Here is a 23785-nt window from a genome sequence, read left to right on the forward strand (position 1 = left end):
CTCTATCCTGAAGGCTTTACTCACATTGACTATGAAAGGCACAATCAGCATAACCAGCACTAGCTCCAGCTGTGGATTTGGGATGTAGTCCAGCAAAACTTCTTGAAGCTGTAAAACAAAAGGGGAGGAAGCGACTTCAGATTTAGGTATTATCATAAAGATCAAAACCCACCGAGGGCACTAATACAGAAATCCTTCTCATCTTAAAATAAACAACTGGTCTTCGTTATAACTAATGGCAAAGTACCTGTTACACTACAAATTCAGTTCAAAAAATGAACGGATGAAACCATATTAAAGACTGCCAAAGCCAAAAAGTGCCTTATTTGAAAATTTAGAGCATAATTTACAGTCTTAAAATAAGCTGTTTTACAGAATTAAATGTTATCTTGCAATTCCAGTCAAATATAACCATGCGTTAGTATTGCTAAAACACTGCCATGTGAAGATGAAAAATGTCAATTTAATATTAACAAAAGTCAGCTTCACAGTACACAAATACAAGAAAATGTACCATTCTGTACATTACCAGTCCATATCTAATTATATTTCAGGGAGGGAAAAAGTGTAATGTGCTACAGAACTTGCAGATTAAGCCAATTTCACATTATGCAGTTTCTAATTTTTTTTGTATGCCAGACTTGCCAATTGCAGTTGCTGATCTCGTCACCAGAATGTGTCAGTGTACACAACTGAAAATCACAGAGCATGTCACATTTACCGAATGCATGGCAACTTTCCAGCACAGTTGTGTGTGCCACTTTTTTGTGAAATATATTAATGTGCTGCCTGATGGAGCCACTGCTGAAGGGTTTATGGGTATGGCAAGTGCAATCTCTGCCCTCCCCCCCATTCTTTTGTGGTACATAAAACATGAGAAATCAGACAGATGAGCTTTTCTTCTGTTTGTAAAGTCCAAAACACCCAAATTCCTTATTCCTCAAGGTTGTATTATACAGTATGAACTGTACTTCCAAATGAGCATTGACTGGTTGTTAGTTCTCATGCACACAGAGGTCACACATATGACTAAAGACAAGAGCTGTATACTAGATTATGTAAATGAAGGCTATAACTAAAAATAACAGGAAAAGTTATCAAATGTGACACGGCCTTTAGGCAATTAGAGTACCTAATATTGCATATTCTATATCCATTTTGGATCTGTACATAGATTCATTTAGACCCTCTATCCCAAACAAAAAAAGAACAGAAACAAAAAAACAGTATGGAAGTTTCAGAATGGTAAGACAACTACTGAGTCCAAGCCTATGATCAGTACTGTAGTTTAAGGTGTGTTGTCTGTGTACAATCTTATTAAATAGTGACTGAACATTCAAAATATTTAACATACTGGGCATTTGTCTTTTAATTTTCAGTTATAAGTCTTCCTCCCATAGTAAAATGGGGCATGGGTTATGATTCTTCAAGTTAATAACCATACAATAGCAAATTAGAAGTTTATAGGAATTCTTAACACATTAAAATGAATCAATAGACAGCAATCCAGTGGCATACAAGCAAAGGGCAAAACCCAAATGATGTGGCCAGCACAAAGAAGTGGAAATTGATGACAAAAGTTAGAGATTATTTTGATTATAGCTTTGTGTATTAGCTTATTATGAAATAATAAGGGAGAAAACAAATAGCACTGACCCACTCCAGGCATTAAGACTTCAAAAGCTTATAAAACTGAATGTGAATGTATCCTCAGATTAACAAATGGACTGTATATAAAACTATTTACGGTAATGTTATTACATTTGCATGTGTTACATTTTATGTGACAGCCTGTCTATGTATATTATAAGGGGACATTAAACCCTCGTTTTGTGAATGATTTAAATCTGACTAGACTTCCAGCATGTGTCACTATACTGTATTATACTATTAGGCAATGAAAGCCATGATTTGACAATACTTGATGGGTAAGAATATTTTGACTTAAATTAGTCTCTTTACTAGCATCTGAAAATATCTTTGTTCTCCAAAAAGAGGGCACAAAAAGCACCATCATTCATTTACACATACACTTTATAGTGCAAGCACGGAAAAAATAAATAATAGGTCCATGAAATGTGAATTAAGTTGGTGTAGATTTCCTAACCTTTCCAACTAGGCACCAGAGTGGAGTGTTTATCAGGGAATGGTTAAAAAAAAAAAAAAAAAAGATAAGTACAAAAGTATGCACTTAGTCTGGAGTGTTTTGTTTGCAATGTCACACATGGGAATTATTTGAAGTCAGCATAGTAAAAACCCAGGCAGTATCATTCATGATTTTTCTAAAAATTAAAAGGGTGTGTTACTACCCTTTCATAGCATTGTTCCACTTAACACTGTGCAAACTATGTACACTTTGCAATTGCAGAGACTGTGTTCAGGCTTCACAATACCAGCCAATCTTCTGTGTGAAGTTTATTTCTGCTCTACAAACATTTTATTGAGATCCTCTCAAGACCTGCTTCCTGCACATTAAACGTCTTATGTGCGACTTATTTTATTAAAAACAATTTTTATACCAAAATATATATAAATATATTTATATATTTGCAGCTGGAGATCCACAAAGGGATCTCCAGCTGCATATATGCAAACCATATCACAGACAATAGATAGATAGAGAGATAGGACAAAATTACACAATAATATAACCAAGAGAGGAAGAAAAGTAAAAAACTCCACATTGACAGAGACTGGCCCAGGATTCACATGCAGGATGTGAAATCTAGCAAATGTGCCAAAAACATATTTTGCTTTAACGAAATTCTTGGAATTTTATTCTATTCATGGCCCACAGAGAACATTTTTTCATTTTCTAATCTATATATATAAAAATGGAATGGGTGGGTCGTCGGGTGGGCCTTTTTTTCATTCCGTCGTTTTTTCGACGTTTTGAAAATGTAGAATGATTATTTGATTTTATTTGATCGTGTCTATGTAGCCGCCGTCGTAATAAAGTATCGCTAAAATCGTCATTTATCGTAATTTATTTTTGACGTATAACGTCGCCGTCGTCGAGGTCAGTGATACCACTGCAAAAAATCTGCTTACGGTTGAAAGACACGCCCTACTCACTGCACAGTTAAAAACACCAATCAAACTAACGATGACATCAAGTATTACCCAATCAAAAGTAGGAAAGGAGGCATCTTCATAAAATGCGTGTGGGATGATTTGCATGAGACGCTGCTTTAAAAAAAAAATTATAAAAAAAATACGGGATAAATCCCGTCCAGTATTGATTCAAAACGGGACGCGCAATTTCATTCTCAAACGCGGCACGATTCCGTATTTTAAAGGACGGGTGGCAACCCTACAGTGCCAGGTAACCACCCATACAATCACATTGTGATTCAGACTAGGAATGCAATGAATGTAATTACCCCGATCTACATACAAGGCGAAAGTCTTGCAACATTCAAAGATGATGGTTTGGGATAAGTACACCATACAACATAAAAGAGCTCATGAAGCCTTGAACCGAAAAAAGCAACATCTCAGAGATCGTAAAAAAAAAATAGGAGCTAATGTCGTTTTACTCGCTGTAGATTTTAGTCAAACATTACCAGTTATTTCACGAGGGAGACCAGCAGATGAACTCAACGCGTGTTTAAAATCCATGCTTCTCCCACGCTCGGTTATATGTCGCGTGTTCTCGGGTAGGTGCACCAAAAAATGTATACATTTAAGCATGTAATGGGCAAACAAAAAATGAGGTATACCCGAAGGCACAGCAGTAGTACTTAATGTAACTTTACTTCTTAAATGTTAATGTTTTACTGTTTAATAATTTATACGCTTCTTATATGTTGTTCAAATTCTTTTATCAAAATACCACTGACAGCGCAATGCACGATAACATCGAGTGAATACACCATACGCATCCGCCCACGGCTGCCCTGCTGTGCGCAGATAGGACTTGATTGTACAATAAAATAAAATAAAGATAAAAAGACTAAAACAATCATCACCCATAAAGCGGATAGTAGACGTGACGTACTATATGTGTACCACATTTCAAGTGTATAGGTGCAACGGTTTGCGAGCTACAGGTCATTTAAAATCCTGGACAGACACACAAATTGCCACGGTAGCAAATTACAGAAGAAGATTTTACTGTTTAATAATTTATATTTATATGAAATGTGCTTCTTATATATTACTTCATATTCTCATATGATAATGATGTTAATGTTTATATTGATTTCTGTGTTATTAAAACTGCATGTATGTGTGTATATGTATATATATATATATATACGAGCTGTATATACCCGGCGTTGCCCGGGGCAGAAGTAACCTAATCGGTCAAACACTTACATATATACCAAAGTAAACCTAATCGGTTAAACAGCTTCATATATACAGAAGCGAACCTAATTGGTCAAACAGTTATGAATGTGCAGAATGATTTTACAAACATTATGCGTGTTAACAATCATTAAAAAGAAAAGATTGAGGAACTGTTCTTCTATATGTGATGAAGCCACTAATAAGACAGATTTTTTTCAGGACCCAGCTGTTTCATAACTAAACTACTGCCACCCCAAAGGAATGCCTAATAGTGGTTTTTGGGGTAGCTGTGGAATAAAAAGGGTGTTTTTTAGTCAGTAAGAATCTGACAGTACCCTTCAGTACGGGCTGAAGGGTGCCTATGTAAGGTTTTACATCCTTCCCGTATGGAAAAAAAAACATACTAAACTTTTTTTTCATCATTACAGATAATCTCAGTCAAATCGAAGTACGCATTCTCAATTTATTTTTATCTAATTTTTACTTTTTCACAAAGCCATCCCATGCCAATTTGTATGAATAAACTTTTGCTAGAGAGTTACCAAAAGTTTATTCATGCACATATTTTAATACGGATAATCTATCTCTAATCAAGGTTCTCATTTTAATTCTAATTTAAAATAATAATAGATACTCATTTTTTTCTTCTGTTTTAGAAAAACCAATCTATGCCACCTACGTCTTCGTCAAGTCAGCTTCATCCAGCTTCATCACATATAGAAGAAGAGTTCCTCAATCTTTTCTTTTTAATGATTGTTAACAAGCATAATCTTTGTAAAATTATTCTGCACATGCATAACTGTTTGACCAATTAGGTTCGCTTCTGTATATATGAAGCTGTTTAACCGATTAGGTTTACTTTGGTATATATGTAAGTGTTTGACCGATTAGGTTACTTCTGCCCCGGGCAACGCCGGGTATATACAGCTCGTATTATGTAAAGCATAGATTGAGGCCACCCTACACATGCATATATTAATGTCAAGGAAGCCCAAATCAATAGCAAAGAGAGGTATTTAGGCTTAAAACATCAGGAGCTGACAGAAGGTAGAACACAAGACTAATAAAGGAGCCAACAAACAAAGCCATAATGCTGGGTGTTTCAGGCTTTTCTAAATCTGTCCTTTGCTATAGCTGACTGGTACAGTGTCTTCCCCATTTTACCATCACCCTATGGCACCACCAAAAAGAACACTATACCTTGTCCCATTCTCATGCTACCCTCTCTACTGTCTTCCTGCTGTTTTCTGTGCCCTTGACCAACACAACTAAACTCTCAACTCATAGCTCAAGTTCCTCAGAAAAGAAAGATGTAAAAATCCCACCAAGGGACGACACGTGGAATTGTTTACATGACACCTAATTGGCCTTGTGAGACAACACTACTAACTGTACTGAGCAGTTTCTGGGTAGAAGGTTACTACTTGCTACTTGAAGTCATGTATTCCTGTCTCTCTGCATGGAGGAGCTGTGCTGGTCTAGTGTCTGAATAGACCTCCATGACATGTCACAAATGTGAACTTGTAAATCCCCCATAAAAATACACATAAAAATATAGCAGTGTTAAGGAAAACAAATTAGACTTAGCTTCTGCAGACTGCGCTGTGTATAAAAGCCATTTAAAATTCTGAGCCATCACTAATAACTATGAAGAGGGGAAAAAAACACACACCTCTTATTGATAGTTTGACAGGACTACCCATTGTCATTATTTAGGAGAGACTGGGACCTCAATTACAGCATGTGGCTCATTAGAAAAACAGGATGTGTCTAAGACAGAAAGACATGTTTCTCAATGATGGAATGCGGGAAGCCATTCTTTTGTTTAAAGCTAGACATCTATTTGTAATTATACCTTACAATGTTTCTGTATGCTGTTCAAAAGGACATGTAGCTTGTACATCAATGCTGTGCTAATAAGTAATGTCCGTTTAACAACAAACTAAAATACTTACACGTTGAAGGACATTTTAATTATGGGCTTTTGATCACCAAAAGAAAAACAATTCTGTGTAACATTTAAGCAGATAATAGAAAATACTGTGATTGTCAAATTAAATGACAATTAAAAAGGATAAGATCAAAAGCAGTCAAAGTACAGGGCTAGGGCTTACAAAAATTACAGTTAAAATATCAGATGAACACTTTGCTGTTATTGTAAAACTGATAGTTTCTGCTACAGTTCAAATAGCTTAAACTTCTATGACTGAATGCAATACCTACTGAGAGCAGAAATGTGTATAAAAACACAAGTCCTTCATGTTTAGGCAAGCAGCATTACTTTGTAATGTTAGCTAGCAATATGCAATTTAAGGAAGTATATATACTGTTCAGAGGTGGCATAGCGATGCAGTAGTAGTGCTGTTACTCGCAGCAAGGACACCAGGGTTCAAGTCCTGGGTGTTCCCTGTATGGAGTGTGCATGTTCTCCACAGGTACACATGGGTTTTCTCCATGAGCTACAATCCAAAGACATGTAGGTTAAGTGAACTGGTGGTGTTAAATTGGCCAGTGAGAGAGGGACTCTGTGTGTGTGTGTGTGTGTGTGTGTGTGTGTTTAACCTGCCAAGGCCTAGCACCCTGTCACAGGATTATTCCTATCTTGGGTCAAACGCTTGCTGAGATAGGCTCCAGCTTCCCTGCAACCCAACTGTGGATAAGTGGCTTAACAAAATGAATGGATATAGATGAAAAAAACAAACACAGACTGAAGAGGGCACAAGTAAACAGCAGTGGGTACTTAAAATGTGTAACATACAGGTTACATATACACAAGAACTATAGAAAAAGAGCAACTATACTGTTAAAAGATTGTGTGTTATATTGGGATTTTTCACACAACAGTATTATCCTATTATTAATTTCCAATGACTAAACCAATGTTAATCTGAGGATTGCAGTAAAAACCTTAACACTGTAAATATTCTTACTTAGTACATAATCACAGATTGCAAAGTAGTAACAGTAGAGGGAGAAAACAAATCTTAACTTGGTGGAGTTTCTTGTTAAAAGATGATGGTAAACATACTACATACAGCTTTACATAACTGGACAGTCCCAAATTCACATAAATACTTCTGTGAAATAGTGCCTGCTAAGTTCATTCATATAGGCTTTAGCAGTTTGCCAAGATGTCAGTATTCTGGAAATGGCAACAAACCATGTATTCTTTAATGTATTAGTAAGCAAGGTAAGAATCCCACTGAGAGAGACTATAGAGGTAATAATACAACTGCAGAGGAGTTGTGCAGAGCTTGACTTAATTTTCTCTCTAAGTCTGAAATATGTTTAAACAGGGTTTAACAGAACTGGCAAAATAAAGATGATTTGGGAGTTAAATTCCAGGTCAATATCAAGGAAGATTCTGTAGCTGGAGCTTGATTCCTTGATTAATAAAATTACATATCAAGCATATACAGTGTTTAAATAAATCGGCTATTTCTAAAGACTGTAACCTTGAGAATAAGCAATAAATGCTTTGCAGGCAGTGAATTCTCTTGATTACTTGTTGTAATATGGTGAAAAATAAATAGACTGATAATTAACTAGCTCTCCACCAAGAGATTAAAGCCAGCACACACTGTTACAGAAGTTCTGTTTGGAAATATTTCCCAATTGGCTATTTCTAACCATTGTATCTGAGACCAGGTTTAGAGGGAGAGGGCTCCACCAAATTTAAGACTAATTATAATGCCAAACATCTCAGACTTTCAATTATGTGAGTGTTCCTTCTGATAGAATGAGTGAGTGAGTGAGTGAGATCTTTCTACAATCAAATAAATCACTGAATTCTCTTGAAAAGTGTAGTTAAACACTTTATTACTATTGTAAAGGCAAAAATTATGTACTTGTCAGATCAAGAAAAACAGGGGGCTCCCAGATTAGATTTAAGAGTGGTTGGCTAACAGGAACTGCTGACTGTGCAATCTTCAATGCTTTGTTAGAGTTTTATCCATTTGATTTCATAAAAGGCCGCTTGCATAAGTGTGTTTTTCTGTATATAAAAGATTCAACCAATGCAGTCATGCTAACATATAGGAGTTAATGAGATTTTTTTTTATCTACAGAAAGTTAATATCACAAGCATGTTACAATAAACAGTTTGAATACAGAATGGGAATAAAAATCATACATTTGTTTCAAAGTAAAAATAAAATTTAATAAAAAATACAAATTAAGTACAAACAGGAAGAATACTGTTAAAAAGAGAAACCTCTTAATGTCATTGGCTAATAAATAGACAAAGAAAACCATTGATAATTGTGTCTTCGAAAACTTTCCAACAATTTCTACAGGATTTTATTCTAGTCTCAACTAAAACAGCAGCACAGATTTTCTAGTGCATGAATGAGCAAACTAATACATGTATATTTTTGGAAAAAAAAAGTCTTTAACACAAATATATCTATATCTATCTAACTTAAAAACAATGTCATCCCCGAAATGCAACTGCACTACCATAATTAGTTAAGATTTGTCCCAGTCCAATGCCATAAATAAGACTTTTGCATAGAACTAAGGGCAATTCTCATTGAGGAAGGTATGACAATTACTTTAAATATTCTACTACTGGAAATACAAAATGAGCAACATCTATTAAGAATACCCATAAATTGGAATATGGTTACAGGAGTGTGTTTTTCTTGCTTTTCCCAACTGGTACTAGTTACTAGAGGATATGTGTGTTTACATTACAATCCAGAAAATTTCACAAGGAAAAAAAAACAAAAAACCAGATTGTTTTTTTTCTTTAAAATGGCTTGCTAATAAAGAATCACTACTGTGGTGCCATTTCTAAGCTCTTTAAAGCATGCAACAAAAACTATACTTTTAGTGGCACAGTAGAATTTTAGAGCCCAGCAATTGCCATTTATTAATAAACCACAGAGCTCAGGAACAATCACTTACAAAAGTAAGAACAATATAGAGTTGCTAGAGGTCAGTAGTGCCCACCTCTTGCAGGGATTTGAAAAGTCTAATCCTAATATTCAATACATTCACCCTGTGCATTTGCTTTAGATTAATGATCTTTCACAGGGAAGAAATCAAACTTTTATAAGCTCTAATTCTCATTGCCAATTCTTATGTCTAGCACACTTACAAACATTTTCATTGCCTGCTCCAAAAGCTTGACTGACTGTTAAATGATGTGCTCAGTTTTAATACCTAGTATGTTCACTTCAAACTGGCAAAGTTTCCCATTTCATAAACAAGGGGGCTCTGCCCCCTGCTCGCTTTGCTCGCCCACCCCTGGGTTTGGTTTACCGGATATACAATTTAAAGAGATTGTTATTTTCATGGGAATTGTTACATATGCATTATTTTCACTTCTACTTAAAAACTTTTGTAAAAACAATACTGTACTTGTCCTTTATTTCCAGTGCCTGACGTGGTTAAATCTCTTTCTTGCAGGATGTATAACGCTGCTTGCGTTGCGAAGGGGGTGCAGCTGTACGCATGCTAAAGAGAAGAGGTTGGATCATCTGCTGGCTTGTTGCTGCTGGCGGGCTGTGTATTCTTCTTGTCGCGCTGCGTGTGCATCATTTAAAAACCTGTACAGCAGCTGTCCTTTTGCCACTTCGCATCTCTGCCGCTCACGTTGTGAAGGGGGGGGGGGGGTGTGTGTGTGGGATGTGTTTAACTGAACACACGCTAAGGAGAAGTGGTTGCATCATCTGCTGGCTTGCTGCTGTTGGTGAGCTGCGTGTTTTGCTTGTCGATGTTTTAAGAGCTGGGAGCACATGAAGGGTGTCTACCAAAAGCATTCCAACAACTGCTAGGTTAGATGTCCGTGAACTTGTTTTAAATGTTGTCTCACATGACGTTAAAGTGTCTCTTGCGGGATGTCAAATTGTCTTCAGAGAAGATCATGTCTCGTCTCCCTTCCAAAATTTTTTTTTATAATAGACATTTATAGTGCATTTTGGATAGAACGACAAAATCAAAGTTGGAAACAACTCTTAGCATTTTTCAGGAAAAGATAATGTATTTGTTCTTTTGTGAGTTCACAGTGAAGTCTTCACACATTTAAGAGACACTGAGGAGCTAATTAGACAAGCTCCGTTTTAAATTTGACTCTAATCAGACCACAGTTAACTGTAACTTTTTAGCACTAAATACAAGTCTAGAAAAAATGTTGCAAATCTCAATATCCAAAATGTGAAAATAAAATTAAAAGAATGTCTGACTATACTTTCCATTGGCACTCCCTTCAATGTGATAACTTGTTTTAATGGAAGTACGGTCCCACTACTCATACAAACAAACAAGAAAAATAACAATTGAAACTTTTAGGCAGGCAGCATTTTTAATGTATACTTTTGTGCAAATCTAGTTTTAATCATTTTAATGCACATGCACTGAAATTAAGTGAAAGACTGATTCTCCTTGAGTAACACATGCTGTTTCTTGAAAAGGGGGTAAGGCAAGGTGTGGAATTGGGTTAGTTTATAGTACACACTGCAGTGGTGACCATTTGCAATAATAAACAACCACCACCCCTATTTCCACCATATGGACAAATGTTTTTTTTACTTTAACAACCAGATTTTTCTGAATCCTGAGCAGACTGTATAAGACTACAAAAACTAAATACCATCTTTTTAGATGTTGTATTACATTATGAGGAAAGACTTTATTATGGAATCAGTGAACTACTTATATCAAGGAAAATTTACAATATAGTGTGATTATGTAATTAAAATGCACAGCCTTTGGAAATAAATTATTGGGCATGTAGAGAGCATGTGTTAATTGCATGCCCTGAGTGGTGTGCAATCAGGCTGAAACAGAAGACACCCTTAATAAAAAAGCAACATTTTCTTACACAAATTTTTATATGCTGATTTATAGGCTCATCGCCAAAAACCTTGGTATAAATTAAAGTTGGGGATGTGAAAATAACGTATTAGTCTACAGTGTAAACTGAACTGAATCAACAATATGACTGTCAGTTTGTCAGCCTGCTTGGTATCTTGTATTGCAATCAGTCAAGATAAATGGACACATTCTAGTGTTGCTCAATTGTTCATGCTAAACTGAATGTACAGTGTTAATCATTTAAAAACAACATTTAATCCTCTCATGTTTCAACATTTCTAGTGCTACAGACATATATACTTTGACTCAACAATTAATATGCAAGTTCACAAATATACGGCCGTAAATCAAAGAGACAAAACCAAAAAGGCCACCATATCAAATATATTTCCTCAGGCCAGTGTAAGTAAATAGTATGTTCTGCAAATGGATGATAGGTAATAAAGATACAATGTATCTAGTTTGTATATCTTCAGATGGGATTAAATTAAGCAAGATTAAATTAAGATGGTAGATTAATGGAAATGCTATGCTTTTAAATTACAATATATGCCCTTTATGCACTTATGAAAAACAATGCATCAGTTAGGAAGATCTTGTGTTATTTCACTATTAAACTTCTGGCTTCATGCCCAGATGAATGTATCAACAGGAGAAAAATTTGTTTTTGTAATATGTATCATGGCAGCAAACATCTCAGGCTGCCTGATTAAATTTAGATCACATTCATTCTGTAAAATGGCTAGTTTCTTTAGTAAAAGATTAATTTAAAATATACTGCATATTCATCTACCTTAAAAACATGTGCGTTAATTTGTGCACTGAAAAAAAACCTGCTTAATTGCAGTATATTCTATTAGCATTTCTTCATGAAAGAAGAATAAATGTGAACACAGACACCTATTTCACTTACTTTGCTCCAACCAGGAATGAGAAGAACAAGGCTAATCACAGTTTTTTCAAAGACCATGATAAGCAAGTATAGTGCACACTGGCCAATCCATGCAGCTGCTTGTGGTGGGTCCCCTGTGGAATAAACAGAAAATAAAACATGACACAATAATACTTTAGAATAATTCAGATTACTTATGGGAGAGTGGGATACATATTTTATACAACACAAAATAATTCCAAGAACTCCACTCAAAACTAGAACTATAAATAAATAAATAAAACTTGGCACCAAGAATGTTGCTGTTGATTTTGCCATATTACTGAGGATACTTATACTGATTTTATGCCAATTTGAAGATTTCAGAGAAGACTAACATCAAAATGTTGGAAACTGAAATATATCATTAATATCTGTTATTTTGGAATTTACCGTGCATTAGCCAAAACACATTTTATTGGTTATGTTGAAGAATAAAATGGACTGGGTGTAAGGTAACGACAAACTTTCACTCAATACAACAAACCGCCTTCTAGCATTTAACTGAACTCAGTCTCAGACTAGCTAAATCAAATTTAGGGTTGCAGGGACTGGAGCCTATCTCAGCAGCAATGGCTAAATAGCAGAAAACAGCTGTGAGCAGAGGCCACCCACGTACAGACCCACACTAAAACTCACATGGGGCTATTTGGAATTACCCATTAATCTGATCCACCCATCTGTGGAAATAAGGCTGGAAATCCAGAGTTCCAGAAGAAGACCCTGTTGGCTATCCAGGACATGCTGGACAGATTATATCTCTCAGAATCATCTGGTAATTCCCCGGCAAGAGTTGGAATTCGTACATAGGGACCAAGAAGTCTGGGCTGATCTGCTGCTACAAACACCATCACCAGGAAAAGCAGTTTGAGATGACTGGATGATGACAATCAGATGCTCTAGGCCTCCACTTTGTATCACATAGACCATGGGCAACCTACAGCAACACAAAAACTAATATGCTAAATTTTCTTTCTGTGTGGAAAGGCATGTTTTTATTTACGGTTTAAGAGCAAATTTTGCACTGTATAAAACTTGTTTATCATCTATAATCACAATCAAACAGAACAGAAGAGCCACTGTTCCTCCACCTCACTTATGTTACTAGTTTTGAATGCTGAAAATAACTTTGAAAGCTATGCCTTTACACTTTATACTTACTTAGGACTCATATGTGTTCTGCCTTGCTCTGCTTTTTCCTGCCATTTTAAAAATTTTATTTGGTTTTAAAACTCCTAACTTTGTCAAAAATAGAAAGGCATTGTGTTTAAAATTTGCTCAAAAAACAAAAAGGTGTTCAACTATCCATATTCTTTAACATTTTGCACCACTTTTGTTTTAATTATCATGGAGACTATCTGTAGTTTCTCATTTGTACATGCCAAACTGAAAAACTGTATTCTCTTAATTCAGTAATTCAGTCTATAAAAGCAAGAAAACTATGCAATTATGTCTGCTGAGAAAAGCAAACTTGCTGTATACAATGTACTGTAGCCTCTTGATCTCATGTGATCTGAAGTTATATTTGAGCAGCAGTTCAAATTAGCAACATGAATTTCTTATAACACTGATATTTTTACATTGTTCTGGAGATGGATGCATACGACGAAGTGTATAAAGGTTAGCTTCATTTGCATACTAATCATTTTCAGACCTTCTTTGTTTAAAAAAATAAAAATAAAAAAAAACAGGACTCCATTTTCTCCAGACTAGTCTGTGTGTCCAACACTTTACCCTACTGGCACAAGAAAGCTGCCCATCTGCCTGCTATTTTCATTTTACTTCAGATAATGTTTATGATTCTGTGCTTTCCAGTATAAAAATCAAACTATTATTTTTCACCATCTATTCACTTTTGCCCTCTGTATTTCCATGCAATAGAGGTATAATTTATTTTAACCTCATGTTTGCAGTTTTCATTACTCTTAAACACAAATTGACATTTAGTATTGATATGCAAGTATGATTGAGCACAAGAATAAATTAAAATACATTAATAGTAATTGATTATTAATCAGTTTGGTTATCTATTTTAAATGTACTGCACTATTGTTAAATGACATAAAAGGCCCATTTCATTATTAAACAGAAAACAAGCAATGAAACATGGAATGTAAACTTGAAACAAGAAATATTAAATGTATGCAAATAATATATATATAAAAGTAATAAAGCACTCATACAATTAACTGAGAATTTTAACTGCACACATGAAAACACATTTTATAATATTTATTTTACCATGTAAACACCTTATTTTTCTTTTTACTGTAAAAATGTCAACAAATACAGATATTTAACATAATGCCCAATGAAAAAATGTGAGCATTATATTAGTAATTTGAAATATCTTTTATCAGTTCAGATTAAGTCAAGCATTTGACTTTTGTTATATTTTGATTCATTGAACACAAAAATAAGCTAGGGCAGGACAGAGCAAGTGAAAATGGTGAATACACTGAAAAGCAGCTTCTGAAATTTTCATACTGACTGCAAAGCAGCGGACATAGTGAATAAACCAAGGCATGAATACAATTAAACAGGCAATAAAAAGATATGAGAAGAACAGAAACTGTCTACTTTGACAATGGGCATTGACACTACAGACCACACCATTCAAGTCAAGTCAAACAGATTTTGAGCTTTTTTTTGGCATAAACTTGGGGATATTTAAGTTAAGATAGTAACTATTTTCTCCAGGAATCTAGTCAAATTCTGACCACCTGACTACTTCTCAAGTAAAATTAAAGAAAAAAAAAAGTTTGCTCTAAATAATCCTCTAATCATCTGTGCACAAAACTACAGCAGTCCTTTTTAATAATGAACTGAAATCTTGTTGATTTAGTAGTGCTTAATAGAAAAAGCACCTGTGCGTTCCACTTTCTCTTCAGCCAAATTATTCAAGTGCCAGCTGGCAACTGTGTGTTCAAATGACTATTTTCTGGTGTCACTGAATTCTCTGCTCCCACTGACATATGCCAACTCAAATACTTGACCAGTGAAAAACAGTCAGCTGTGCTGCATCTTATACAGGAAGGAAACACTGAAGGCCATTACTTGGGAAAGATACGAAACTAAAACAAAACACTACCTTGGGAGCACTGTAAATTTCTGCATTCTTTACAAAGGCATGAACAAATCTGTATCCAATATTTTATACTTGGGAGACTGAGAAATAATGATGTACTCTTACAAATGTAAGTCATATAGCAGCAAATCCTTGATTGTTTCTACTACATTTTTGAGAATGTTACATCCATGTACTTTAGATTAACGACAGATACTTGCCAGTCCCTTCATTGTAACACTTAACACCTTTATTTATATGGTCTAATGTTAAAAACTTTTATATACTTTGACTGTACTTGACTTTATACACAAACATCTATGCAAATCCATCCTACTATGCTGAGAGTCAAAAACTGGGGCTGAAGACTTTCTTGACTGCAATGGGCTACAGCAGAAAGAAATCCCAGACAGAAAGCCCATCCACCTTAAGCATACACACTCATAAAGAGGAAATTAAAATTTGGCTGTATCTTACCAATACTTGTTTAATCATTCAGGTTAATGTACTATTATTGGGATATAAAAATCTTCCCTAATTTCACAAGCAAAACAATTCTACATTATAAAACACCTTTGGTGCTTATAGTACAAACAATCATGAAAAGTGCTAGCTATAGCTCAAACCTCCACTCACAGTATTTACAGTTAAGTACAGACCACTATTGTAAATGTCTGATAATTAAAGAGTGCAACCCATTATTAAGAATGTTATAAAATAGTAATCTGGGCCTACAAGATCTCCTAATATGCACTTCATGATAAAAACCAGATGTTCCTAAAACCTAGTTTGACACTGCTTCCAAAGTGACTAAAGGTATACTTATAAATTACTTTTATAAAGTACCAGTAACGGCATACTGCATGATAACATGCAGTGAATACACTTGACTTGAGCATTCATAGTTTTCATCCTCTTTCTCTGTACGTTTAGCATTCGTTTGCTCAGAGTTTGATGTGCTTGCTGCTTCCAGAGTAGCTCTTCTTTACTCCACCCTAGCGGCCCGCTGCTTCTCAAATTCTTTCGTCGGCATCTTTTCATGTTAAAACTGATTAAGTTAGTTTTTGTGTTGCAATTACTTAGCACATTTTTTTCAATCTTTCACTTAATCTGGCACTTAAGTCTTCAATCTGCCTCAAGAATGATTAGCGAAGTTGGTAGGGAATGAGAACAGCGCCCGTATGCATGCGCCGCACGGCCGCCCTGCTGCACGCACGCTGCCGAGAGTTGATTCTACAATAAAATAAAATGAGTAATAAAATCATCACCCCGAAAGTGGATAGTAGACGTCACGTAGTATATGTGTACCAAATTTCAAGTCAATAGGTGAAACAGTTTGCGAGCTACCGGTGATTTAAAATCCTGGACAGACAAATGAACAGCCACGGTAGCGTATTATAGAAGAAGATTAAACATTTCATTAAATAAATAATACAAACTATGGAAATTCACCCCTTCCAAAGACAACTACAAGAGAGAGCACCTTAGCTAATTAATTATATACTGTATGAGCAAGACTAAATCAAGAAAGTCAGTGTGGCTTGAACAGTGGGATGAAAGCAGAAGCAGCCAGGAACAGAATGACATGAGTGGAAAAAAAACACACATGACAAAAAGAATTAATATATAGAATCAAACTTGTAAAAGACTCCCAGTAATCCTGCCCCGGCACCTACCCAAATAAATGAAATTCATCTTTGGTTTTTGCCTTTCGTCCAGTGCTGCTAGGATGAGCTCCAGTTTACAGTAGTAACATTCACAAAACTGCTTAATTCAAAATTAGGGCTGTAGGGACCTGTATCCTCTCTTAGCAGCACTGGACACAAGGCTGAAAACATCCTGGACAAGGTATCTGTATAATGTGTGGCACACTTTCACGCATATCCAAATTCATACTGGGCCAATATGGAATTGCCAGATATTAACCAGCACGAAAAAAAAATGACAGCATGAAAACTTCAGGTATCTCATGATTGAGGGATCTGAACTCAGAACACTAGAATTGTGCAGATGGGAATGCTAACCACTACACCTTCATGCTTCAATTTTCTCGATGATCCTGCGGGAACTGGCGGAAGGACAAAAAACTTTTACTACAGTTTTTTGGATTAATATTGTTATTAAAATTGACAAAAAGGTCTTGATTTAGGTAGAGAATTTGTACAAAAGATAAAACAAACAGTTTTACTACTTCTCTGATCAGGTGGCTTAGTGCTACCTTGTGAATTTCATAGAATTGGAGGTTCTATATCATATACACAATAGGAAAAAACCAGATATCTTATGTATTTCAGATTAAAGTCATGCCACAGTTCCAGAGATAGAGGTACACAGACACAAATAAAATAAATAAATAAACTAAAAACATTCAGTGCTGGGCTTGTAGAACAGATAGACATTATCTATTATTTTGCTATGGACAGAACACAAGTCATGGCTTAAATACCAGGGTCAGATATTTAATGCCAGTTAAAATGTCTCATTTTTCATGCCTGGGTCCTCTGTGGAATACAAACCCCACACTATCTGATAAGTTGATCAATCACAAGCCAAGTAACACTCAGGGATAGTTCTCAGAGGTATGAGCCAGACACCCAAGTTTGAACAAAGGTCCATAACTCAAGGATGAGTAACACTGATAAACAGAACTTTTCTCTAATGGTCAAGTTAAAGTATGGGCTTATGTACACCCAGAACACTAATGACAAGACCTTCATTGCTTCCTTTAAAAACCTCAAACACACGACGACTCATTGCTCTTTTCTCACCAAGTTGACAGCTCTCAACCTAGCTATAACTTATGATATATAGCAGAGACCCAGGGCTGACAGGAGGTGCCGGAACAGAAACAAGGGTGTCATTAGTTCAAACCTTGATGAAGGATAGGATAGGATAGGATAGGAAGTGTACAAGCAGAGAGAAAGATCATGCGCTTCTTTTGCTGAAAATGGCAACTGACTAATCACCAGTTGCTAAGAAGGTACAGGTCTGCAAGCAATTGAGGACACTGTGTGTAGAAAACCTTGAACAGAATCTGCAGTACCGACCCCAACAAGGAGGTGCAGTCAAGGCAAAGAACAAAGATGAGCACCAGAAACAAAAGAAAGAAGATGTGGTGAAGATTCTCCTACATGTCTCGGGAAAGCCAACCAGGAAAAGGAACAAAGACCGCTCACCTCAAACCATATTTACAACTACTCTGATTCTGAGAATTCAGTTGTGGCCAAAAATATTGGCACTGCTGCAGTTTTTTCAGATATATATTTTACGGGAGAATTCATGCATTGACATTACAAAATGATTGGTGTTTACATATGTATTTATTTTATTTAACACATAAACCTGTGATGAAAAAAGCCAAATCTAATCATATTTCACACAGAACCTGAAAAAGGGTATTGACAATATTATTGGCACTTGACCTAATATTTCGAGGTATGTCTTTTGGAAAGAATAACTGCAGTCAAGCACTTCCTATAGCTATGAAAGAGACTGTTAAACCTCTCTACTAAAAAGCTGACACACAAACGCTGGTGAATCTGCCTTCTTCGTATCTCACCATCACTTTAATTTTTTTTTTTTTATTCAGTTTTATTGAGTGTTCCTACTCACACTGAATTAGTGTGTCAGCTTTTATCCCTCCAGATCAGAGAATTTCTAGTTCCATTGTCTCAAAACACCACTCACATCTACAGTTATTCCCAGTTTCAGATAAAAAGTAACTGCGTCACATCTTTGGGGGGGTGGTGTTGTATCGTGATCGTGACAGAGAGTACAAGTGGAAAAAAAAAAACACTAATTTTTACAAGTACTATAAATTTACATCGGCTATTACAGACACAAATCAAATGTATGTTTTTTTTGTAAAATATTAACAATAAGAGCAGCTCACTACTCTAAATGGTAAATTTACCTGGGAGCTGGTATCAAACTCACAACCTCAGGTTTATAAGTCAGCAGTTCTTTGATATTTGGCCATCAGCCTTCACATATTATACAGTTCATGTCTACATTTTGTTATTTATTACTCAAACATGAAAAACATTTCTGTTTTAACGATGTGTTTACATAGATTGTTGTAGACACAAAACACACATCAAATTATTTCCCCTTACAATTCTGGGTAGCTCACTCCCAGATAATCAAGGCGGGAACTGGGAGAACTTCTTGCCTGTTCTGAGGCGGTGCGGAGGATGGTATAAGCAGGCTGCTTGCTGCTTGAGCTTATCCACACATTTAGAAGACAAAAGAGGCTGACGGAGAGGTGCAAAGGGATTTAAGGTGGGCCGGAATTATGAGTTTTTTCGTTGGCTCTGGTAATTCTAGTGAGAACTATCTTAAGTTTTTAATTGAATCAGAGGATACAACTATAAAAGAGTTAATGGCATTCCATTACAGGGTAAACTAATATGCAACCTCACTCATACCGTATCTGGGTGAAATATTCAAAATCGGTTTTAGTCTATATTCTATTTATTTTAAAATAACAGTCAATAATGTTAATGAAAGTAAAACTTTAAAATAAAATGTTTCATATAACCCCTTTTTATTGATTTTCTTTGAATAATTTGGCTCTGACACTAAATGTCATCAATTAAAAATTAAGGGTGAGACTGAAGGTTAAATTTACACATCTATTGCTGAGCGTGGTGGATGGGTAACAGTTTCAAGTTCAAATCAGTTAAAAAGCAACTCAATAAATGGGTAGTGACATGATGGCATAATAAAAAAATACCAATTTTAAGGCCTCTTTTGAGAAATAACTTTCTATGGAGAAGTGAATCAGAACACCAGCAGTCTCTCCTTAAGTAACATTTAGTATTCAATATTTAAACATTTTTTTTAAACCAGATGGCTGTAAAACACCAATTCCCACAAAATCCCTCGAGTTTAAAAATATAATCACAAAATGCTTAGCTTCAGTGAGAAAACGAGACACACTGGATTTTAAAATAAAGTTTAATAAAGTTCAATAATCTCCAAGGACTGCTGTGGTTTTGTTCTAGAACATAACATTCACTTAAAATATCTTTGTACAGCTAGTCCTTTCATATTGTTATGATTCATATATTCCAACTTTAAACACGTGAACCTCTCTCAAATACTATCACACAGTACGACTATTAGCTAGTTTACAAGTGTCACACGGCATCCTAATGGCTGCATTTTACTCAGTACCATCTGACATACAGTTGGTTGTAATAGTCAAGCCTATAAAGTAAATGTGGAGAAGTTGTAATGAAAAAAAAAAAAAAAAAGAAATAGACTAGCGTACCTATAACTTAAGATATTACTGAAATCAAAATTATTCTTTGATAATCATGGAATAAATTAATTAACCCTGAATGTGTGCTGTTAAGTGAGCTAGAACATAATAACCAAAATCCTCAGTTTACAGTGGTGATCTATTGGGCAGATTGAATTGATTGAATACTCAGGTAAGAGCATACTCTCTACTTTTTCAGATTTGTGTTTTTCTAAAACAAAAACCATTTCACTTTATTTTCTTTTTGTTTTAGTGCATTGAAAAAGGCTGTGTAGCAGTAATACTGTACACCCACTTTATGACCTTTTGATGTACTTTGTGGTCTTGAGTGCAGAGGTGCCATGCTAGAACGTCATAAAGAAAATGAAGACGGACTCCACTGCACACCTGTAAAAATTAGGTCTGCAAATGACACAAGACTTGTGGCAGTAAATATTTTTACTGCAGTAAAATCACCTGAAACATTTAACCATAGGCACACAGCCTGAACCTCAGACCTATCGCTTACATGTGGCAAGAGTTTTAATTGGCAAAAAAATTAACTCCAAAAATTGTTCAAAATTAATAAACTTAAATAGATGCGAAAACCTGGAACAGAAATAAGTAACTGTAATTTCTGCCAAAGTTACCTCTGCAAAAATTGACTACTCAAAAAATACAGAATCAGCTTTTACATTATATTTTCAGCTTGTTACCTATGCTCGTGATGCATTTTCACTTTGTAATTTAAAAACTGTAATCCTAGTTAAATTAGTCAAAATTCCACATTGTAAAACAAACAAACTGTGAAAATTAAAATTCAAGTCAGAAAGTGGTGAATAATTTTGAGTGTCGTCAAGAATAACCACATTTCATGTCCACTCTGATCACAAAATAAAAAATATTAATTTAACATCTTTATCATCTTAGTAACACTGTTTATGTAAACCACTATTACAAGCTTAAAAAAATGTAGAACATGATCAGAGATACTAAAAAACTCTCCAGCTTTAAGCAACTTAAATCATATTTTGGTTAAAGTGGTATAGACAACACCAAATTCCTTTTCATCACAACACAAAGCTAATATTTTTAATTACATGATGTTAAAACAAGAAAATCTAGAAAAAAACTACTTTCAAAAGTTATTTACTATTTTTTGTCTATAGTGAAACTATGTGTTAGTGCAATAGTCTCAAAATGTGGTTCTGTTTCTACGAGAAATCACTGCAATGGGAAAAAAAGAAAATATCTGAGCCAAAAATATTCATCTTCTCTTAAAAAGCACCTACAACACTAAGTCAATGGCACATAATGCAGCTTCTAGCTACTGAAACAAATCCCAAGAAATTAAACATTAAGAGAATATATTTTACAGCAGACACAGTTGTTGCAAGTTAAATAAAACAGGCAATTAATACAACCAGACTCAACAGGGCAATGTGCCAAAAAAGCAAATATAAAGAGAAAAAAGTGAAAAACGACCATATAGGACATTATGTGAGAGTGTGTTTTGAGTGTGTACTACAATTGAATGGCAATCCACAGAGTTGGTTACTGCCTTGCTCGCCAGTGCTGCAGTTTGCTCTGGCCTCTAGGACCCTGAAATTGTATTAAAGATGGATTAGTGAATGGATGAAGAGGAAAAAAAAAAAAGGAATGACAGCTTTAAAATGCAGAAGTGAAAGGAAAAAAAGCCATCTGAATTAGAATGTATGCAGTAAAAGTGCTTCTGAGATTTCTCAGTTTTTTTATTTTTAATAAATTTGCAAAAACCTCAAGTAAACTTTTTTCACATTGTCATTATGGGGTGTTGTGTGTAGAATTCTCAGGAAAAAAATTAATTTAATCCATTTTGAAATAAGGCTGTAACATAACAAAACAAGGGGGGCTCCGCCCCCTGCTCGCTTCGCTCGCCTACCCCCGGTGTTGGGTATCCTGAAATACATTAGTCGAGCTTGTTCGTCTTGGAGCCGTGCCCGCTCTGCTTGCGGCATTTCAGAGGCGCGTTGTAGGCGCCTGCTTTCATTGATTTTATCCAGCCGGGCTCGTGTTTGTATATCCATCAGTCGAGCTCGTTCGTTTTGAACCCGTGCCTGCTTTGCTTCCGCAGTTTCAGAAGCGCGTTGTAGGCGCCTGCGTTCATTGATCTTATCTAGGTGGGCTCGTGTTTGTATCGTTGAGCTGTATTGCGTTTGAATTCGGTGTAAAGCGTTTAGCAGTTTGTACAATCCCAAGCAGCACATTACTCTTAACTTCACCCCGCAATAGTGCCACTCACAATATGGCGGTGACGCCTGCGCCCTTCGTACTCTCTTTGTGGACCTGTGGGGCCGCCGTAGCCTCTTCCATTTGAATCCGGGCTGCAGCGCAGAATCCTTTTTGGCGTGGCTGTGTCGGTAGTCGTTAGCTATGGGCGCCTTGTTGCTTCATTTCTCATTCACGTCAGTTGAGCTGCTTCGTTTTTGGGCCGTGAGTCCTTCGTTCGCGGTGGATACGACTTCGATTGCGGTTTATGAGACGTGCGCTGTACGCGCCTGCGCAGTACGTCTCATGGTCCCATCGCCGTGTACCTGCGCCCATGCCATCCGGTTTAGTTAGTAAACCTGTGTCCATGCCATCCAGTTTACCATTCTCGGTTAGTAATATGGATGTGGAAAAAGTGTGCGCTGTGAATACTTTCCGGATGCACTGTATACTGCAACCACATTCCCAAATGAGTATTGCATTTTTTATCTTAATGGATCACACGTAAACGCCATCCTTAGACCAGATTGCTTTAATCTATTGATAACAAGTTATGCTGAAACAAAAGACAAGAAAAACTAAATTTGCTGCAGGATTAAACTGGTACACTACAACTTTAACTTGTTTAGAAAAAAATAAAAGTAATTTTTAGTCATTTGTCACTAAAAATCCTAAATGTTAACATTGTTGTTCAGAAGTCTACTAAAAAAAGGTAACAATAATGAAACTTGCATTATTGTAATGTCAGCCACAAATGAAAAGGTGTAAAGAACACCTATCAGCACCTGGATCCTTTGAAATTAAATAGTACAAATGCCATCTTTCAGATCAACATACTTTTATAAAACTATGACATTTCCAAACAGTCAGTGGTTTTAGGTATCATCCTCTTTACATACATTTTTTGTCCAAAGCTGGAATGCTTGTATGAAATATGGCATATCAGAATGACTTGCAGATTTTTCCTGCATCAGCCTTCTTTTCTTAAATATAGGCTTCTTGATTTTGACTGCCGAGATAGTGATCATTTTTCTCTAAAAAAGTATATACATATAGTCAGTTTTTTTTTTTATTTCCAAATAATTGACAACTACAAATCCAAAAGCCTGATTAAACATCACTCTCTACTAAAAGACAATGCTCGTTTACATTCTCACCTTTCATACACACAATTTAAATGTCA

At 35.7% G+C, this 23785-nt stretch overlaps 1 protein-coding gene across 1 annotated transcript in view; it reads right to left on the reverse strand.

The window, feature by feature from the left end:
* Positions 1 to 23785, reverse strand: part of tmem110l (transmembrane protein 110, like) — a 93251-nt gene that overhangs the window by 18657 nt on the left and 50809 nt on the right. The window contains exons 5-6 of the mRNA XM_028814074.2: positions 12026 to 12138; positions 25 to 108 (exon numbers count right to left, since the gene is read on the reverse strand). Coding sequence (XP_028669907.1) covers positions 25 to 108; positions 12026 to 12138 — 197 coding nt within the window. The remainder of the gene's footprint in view (positions 1 to 24; positions 109 to 12025; positions 12139 to 23785) is intronic.

The sequence above is a fragment of the Erpetoichthys calabaricus genome, chromosome 1 (genome assembly GCF_900747795.2).
Source record: "Erpetoichthys calabaricus chromosome 1, fErpCal1.3, whole genome shotgun sequence".
NCBI lineage: Eukaryota > Metazoa > Chordata > Cladistia > Polypteriformes > Polypteridae > Erpetoichthys > Erpetoichthys calabaricus.